This window comes from Aegilops tauschii, chromosome 5, assembly GCF_002575655.3.
Source record: "Aegilops tauschii subsp. strangulata cultivar AL8/78 chromosome 5, Aet v6.0, whole genome shotgun sequence".
In the NCBI taxonomy this organism is placed as follows: domain Eukaryota; kingdom Viridiplantae; phylum Streptophyta; class Magnoliopsida; order Poales; family Poaceae; genus Aegilops; species Aegilops tauschii.
In genome coordinates, this window is record NC_053039.3 from 6,196,576 (window position 1) to 6,202,480 (window position 5,905).

Sequence of the window (5,905 nt, forward strand, 5' to 3'; positions counted from 1 at the left end):
TCTCATAGCTCACTCGTGAACAGAGAACACAAGAAGTTTTTGGTGCCGAGCTGCCTCCCACAGCCGGCCTTTTCTCCTTAGTATATTCTCTTCAACAAGGACAAAGTTGGTGGCAAGTTCCCTTTCACGACATTTGATGGTGGAAGGCATATGTGCCCGGCATGTCCTTTGTTTACCTTCAAAAGAAACTGATATGGAGCCATCTGCTAAGAAACTTTGATCTTGAGCTAATATCTCCTTTTCCCGAGGCAGATTTGAGCAAGTTGGGCCAAGGGCCTAAAGGAAAAGTAATGGTAAGTTATAAAATATGCCAGCTGTCGTGCTACTCCACAAGAAATTAAGTTATAAAAGATAATATCTCCAAATTAAGTTAGAATTGATTTCTGTTATTCCAAGTTGCAATTGGCCTTATAAGCCCTTCTTAGTCGATCAATACATGCAACCAAGTTGAGTCTTCCTCCTCCACAAGAAAAGAGCTTATGTCTTCATCCTCCTCTCGTCGGCGCCGCTGCCGGTCCGCCCTATTTCAAAACATAAATTATATGAAGAGGTGCATGAAGACTTATTGGACATTTCAAACCGTAAATTGTCAATAGATGTATGCAAGGTAGACTTCAACATGTTACAGGTCCACCACAAGAGGAGAACACATAAAACAATGGTTCTAGTCTACACATCCAAATTTACTGCAACGAACAAATATTTGAGTTAAGAATATAACACCACGCCAATGATATATAGGACCTACCCTGTTAGTAAGAAAAATTACAAGGCGCGATACGTGCCTCTCGCTAACCTCGTGCGTGTTTTTGGTCCCGGTGTTTGCATGAGCGCCGGCAATATTTATGATCTAGGGTCCTATATGTAAAATGCAATGTAGGGGCCAAATTGCAATCTAGATCGATGATCCAGGGTCCTATATGTAAAATGCAGGGACTAGTTTCTTATGAATCTCTGTGTAAAATGCGATTAATGTTTATATGCCATTATCCAATGCAGTCTTACTCAGAAAAAAAAAGACAAATAAATAAATAAAGCAAACAAACAGAAGCAACACACTGGCGTTATCCCCTCGCTCGCAATGGCTAAACCCATGCCGCTCCCGTCCACGGCCGCCGCGGCGGCGGCGCCAGCGCGCCTCCCCGTCGGCCTCCTCCTCCACACAACCCCGCCTCTGCGGCTCCGCCTCCGCGTCCCCTCCTTCCTCACCCCACTACCCCAAAGCCGCGGCCTTTCCTCGCCCCTCCGCGCCGTCGCCGCCGCCGTATCCACCACCACCGCCGGCAAGAGGGCCACCAGGCCGCCGAACCCGGGGCAGGTCATCAGCGAGGGCAGGGACGAGGACGCCCGCCGCGCCGTGTGCCCCGGGTGCGGGGTGTTCATGCAGGACGACGACCCCGACCTCCCCGGCTTCTTCACCAGCCCCTCCCGCCGGCCCCCGCAGGACGAGTTGGGGGAAGAAGAATCCGATTCTCCGGAGGGGCTCGTCGGGGACGACGGCTTGCCGTCGGAGTCCGATCTCGCCGCCGAACTGGACGGCCTGGACACCGGATTTCTCGAGTCCCTCGAAGAAGACGACGACGAAGAGGATGAGGAGGAGGAGGACGGTGGCGGAGAGACGGAGGCCGGCATGGACGCCGGGAGCCGCTGGGACTCGGGCTGGGACGACGGGATGGAGGAGGACTCGGAGGAGAAATGGAGCAAAGAGCTGGACGGCTTCACGCCGCCGGGGGTCGGGTACGGGAGCATCACGGAGGAGACCCTGGAGAGGATGAGGAAGGAGAAGCTGTCCAAGGCGGAGCGCAAGCGGCGGGCGAGGGAGACCAAGCAGGCCGAGGCCAGGGAGGACTCCGCCGTGGTGTGCGCCCGGTGCCACTCGCTGAGGAACTACGGGCACGTCAAGAACGACAGGGCCGACAACCTCATCCCGGACTTCGACTTCGACCGCTTCATTTCGTCGCGCCTGATGAAGCGGTCGGCCGGCACGCCGGTCATCGTCATGGTGGTGGATTGCGCCGACTTCGACGGCTCCTTCCCCAAGAGGGCGGCCAAGTCGCTGTTCAGGGCGCTCGAGGGGAGGGGGAACTCCAAATTGAGCGAGACGCCGAGGCTTGTCCTTGTCGGTACCAAGGTGGATTTGCTGCCATGGGAGCAGATGGGAGTGAGGCTGGAGAAATGGGTGCGAGGCCGTGCTAAGGCTTTCGGAGCGCCGAAGCTCGATGCCGTGTACCTGGTCAGCGTCCACAAGGATTTGTCGGTGAGAAACTTGATCTCATACGTCAAGGATTTGGCAGGGCCGCGCAGCAACGTGTGGGTGATCGGTGCGCAGAACGCTGGCAAATCTACGCTGATCAATGCGTTTGCAAAGAAGCAAGGCGTTAAAATCACAAGACTGACAGAAGCCGCCGTTCCGGGAACTACATTGGGCATATTAAGGATGACAGGTGTTTTGCCTGCAAAGGCTAAGATGTATGATACTCCTGGCTTGCTGCATCCATATATTATGTCAATGAGGTTAAACACCGAGGAACGGAAGATGGTAGAAATCAGGAAGGAACTTCGGCCACGGACCTTCAGGGTGAAGGTAAATTTGTAGTCTGTTAACTTTGTCCTAGTTCTGTTTATTTCAGATGGAGTGGCTGACCTTTATTGCTTTGTAGTAGCCCATGAATACAAAAGCATAACCACACTAGAAATGGCTACTTTCTTCAGTCTAGTTTCATGTCAAAATTCTATTTGTGTTTTAATTAGCAGTCTTCACCTAGAGATACGTGGTCAAGATCTATAGATACTGGACTTCATAGCATTGTAAAATACTGACGATGCTAAAAGTCTAACACTTCATTCATAGTTGAAATGGACTTCAGTAAGCTTGATGATATTGTGGATTTATAGTTGGCTGTTATAATTAATCACAAATGAAACAACACTTGGATGATTTTAACCGGGAACCCCTGCATTCCTAGTTTTGACTTTACTCTTGAAAGACCTTATATACTGAATACACTTGGGCAACTCTAATCCCTTGAAAGGGTAAGTGATTTAATCGCACCCCTGAAGCTCCTTAACTCTGAATTACAAACATATTGTTATATGTTGTATCAGAATCCACGAGGCTAGTTTGACTCACATGTCGCAAACTGTTGCAGGCTGGACAATCTGTCCACATTGGAGGGTTAACACGCCTGGATCTACTAGAAGCTTCAGTCCAGACTATCTATGTAACTGTTTGGGCATCTGCCAATATTTCACTTCATCTTGGAAAGACTGAAAATGCCGAAGAACTGCGAGACAAGCATGTTGGCATCAGACTTCAGGTGAGACCTGAATTTCCAACCTGGTTATGTTGCTCTTGAGAATAAATTGATTAGATTCTGTTTAATCAAAGGACTCCATAAAGATTACTTGGAAGTAAGGTTGCTTTATGGAGCAACTCTGCGTGTGCTATGCTATTTGAATAAACAAACTGCTGTTTACTTTGTTCGTCTGCTTTAATCAAAGGACTGCATAGGTTTGTTCAGGTGTTTGCCATTAATTTGCTATAGTTGTCATATGTCATAGGCTACTAATGGTATATAAACCTAGAGGCTGAACTCCTATTATACACTGAAAGCTGTCAATTTTCAAGAGAATAATGAGCCCTGCTACCTGCTTTTACTGTTCAGTGCATACGCAGCCGGAGTTTATCTTGTCAATTTTCAAGAGAATAATTAGGCCTGCTACCTGCTTTTACTGTCCAGTGCGTATGTAGCTGGAGTTTATCATCCATAATGTAACCATGAAAAAACATACGTACTTTTTTTGCATTCCTATACCCGTCATACTGATTTATGATACGCTGTAATTGTGCAGCCACCAGTTGCGGCAGAGCGAGCGACCGAACTGGGCCAATGGACAGAGAGGCGGATCGACGTGTCCGGGGTCAGCTGGGACGTGAACAGCACGGACATCGCGGTCTCCGGCCTAGGCTGGTACTCGCTGGGCCTGAAGGGCAACGCCACCGTCGCCGTGCACACTTTCGACGGCATCGACGTGACGCAGCGCGACGCGATGATCCTCCACCGTGCCAAGTTCCTTGAGCGGCCCGGGTTCTTGCTGCCCATCGCCATCGCGAACGCCATCGGCGAGGAGACCCGGAAGAAGAATGAGAGATTGAATGCCCAACAGCAGAGCGACGACGACGATGACGACGACCTTTCCGACGACGAAAGCGCCTAGTGACTGTGAGGTGACAATAGTGAAAACATTGTATGAGAACTGTTAGTAGATACTCTAGGAGTGAGTGAGGAATAGCTGTTGTTTGGGAGCAGTACTCCGGCAAAGGACTCATATTCCATTGTGAGCTGTGATGATGTGTAGTGCACCCAAGAGGAATGTAGAAAAAGGCCACTGATAATTGAGAGGAAGGGGATGCCATTCTGCCCCCCTTGCACACAATACATACAAGTACAGTTGGGTCGTTGGTGCTTCTTGTTCCCTGACGTTGACCCCATGGCCTCATCCTCCTTTTATTCGGACACATGACAGGATGTGCCAACAGTATTTTCAGTCAGGAGTCAGAAGCACTGATTCTGTTTCAACTGTTGCTTGTGTGATATCACAAAGATTGCAGTTCCAGGTGTCCATTCCAATTACAGTCAGTGCAAGCCTTGTTGGATTCAGCACAATGTTCCTTTCTTTCTCTATCAGGTGGTGTGATGTGATCATTGATTGGTACAAGACCTCCTGGGTTTACTAGTGCACATGCAGGATATGATGCCCATGGTCACACTCACACATGTCATAGATCTTTTTTTTTCTTCTTCTACATAAAGCAGCACAGTGAACACATGGAAATATGTGGTCTCCATAATTCCGAAATCACGAAAAAGGCCAAGCCAACGCTCAATCCTAAAACCCGTTACCGACTTACCGCGTATACAGTGGTGGACCAGAAAACAAAGGTTTGTTGGGGCAATGGACGACGGCGGTGATGCCCGTGGCGGGTAGGCGAGCACCCTGCACCGCCGCCAGAGAACTCACCCCAATGGTGGGTCCACCACGGCGCGTATGTTTATCGCGATGTAACGTCGGGTCGCCAGCCGTCTCTTCTTCACCATATGCCATGAGGGGTTTTCGCCGAGTCGTCGTCCCCTTCGCTACGCCACATAAGATATCTCTCTCACTTTCAAGTGAAATTTGCCATATTGCCTCCCATTGATAAGCGCCTACCTTCAAAGTATGACCCCCACCCCACCCCCAAAGTACACCTTTGAAGTTTTTTCTATATAAATTAGGGTTTTGATCTTTAGAAAGAGAGAGGAATGTAGGTACTTATAAGAAAAAGGAACTTTTAAAAAGATAAGTTAGTTAATGAAAATAGAACAAGAGAGGAAGCATCCAATCCAACCCAACCCAAAGGAAAATAGAATGAATAGCCGCCCTTGTCCTCCTCTGCCTCCTCTTCTCTCCTCTCCCCCCTTCCTCTCCACGAACCCGAACGCGCCATGACGAGCTCCTCGACGCCGTCCCGTAAGGTATCAAACCCTAACCCTTCTCCCCTCCAATCCACCTGGTTCGCCGCCGAGGGAGCCCCAGATTGGCCGTTTCCGCGCACGATCGGATTGAAAATCTCTTCCCTTTTCCATGCACGATATGATACCCTTGTGTCACACTCACATCCATAAATCCCCCCCCCTCTCTCCCTCTCTCTCGAAAACAACACAATGAACAAATGGAAATATGTGGCCTCCATAGTTCTGAAATCACAAAAAAGGCCACCCCAAGGCTCGGTCCTAAACCTATTAGAACTTAAGTTTGGACGGTGCAGCGCCAGCTGGTCACTGGTCTGCACCGCCGCCACAGAGCTGGGGCGTCCGCCCTACTCGCCCCGATGGTGGATTTTTTGCTGAGTCGTCACCCCCCT

At 49.7% G+C, this 5,905-nt stretch overlaps 1 protein-coding gene across 1 annotated transcript; it reads left to right on the forward strand.

Annotated features, from left to right (window-relative positions):
* The first annotated feature begins 1,003 nt into the window (after positions 1-1,003).
* On the forward strand, positions 1,004-4,461 carry LOC109759241 (GTP-binding protein BRASSINAZOLE INSENSITIVE PALE GREEN 2, chloroplastic). The gene is made up of 3 exons (XM_020318064.4): positions 1,004-2,584; positions 3,150-3,317; positions 3,853-4,461. Exons 1-3 carry the CDS (start codon positions 1,082-1,084, stop codon positions 4,216-4,218), a joined length of 2,037 nt encoding a protein of 678 aa, XP_020173653.1. The 5' UTR covers positions 1,004-1,081; the 3' UTR covers positions 4,219-4,461.
* The last annotated feature ends 1,444 nt before the right edge of the window (positions 4,462-5,905 follow it).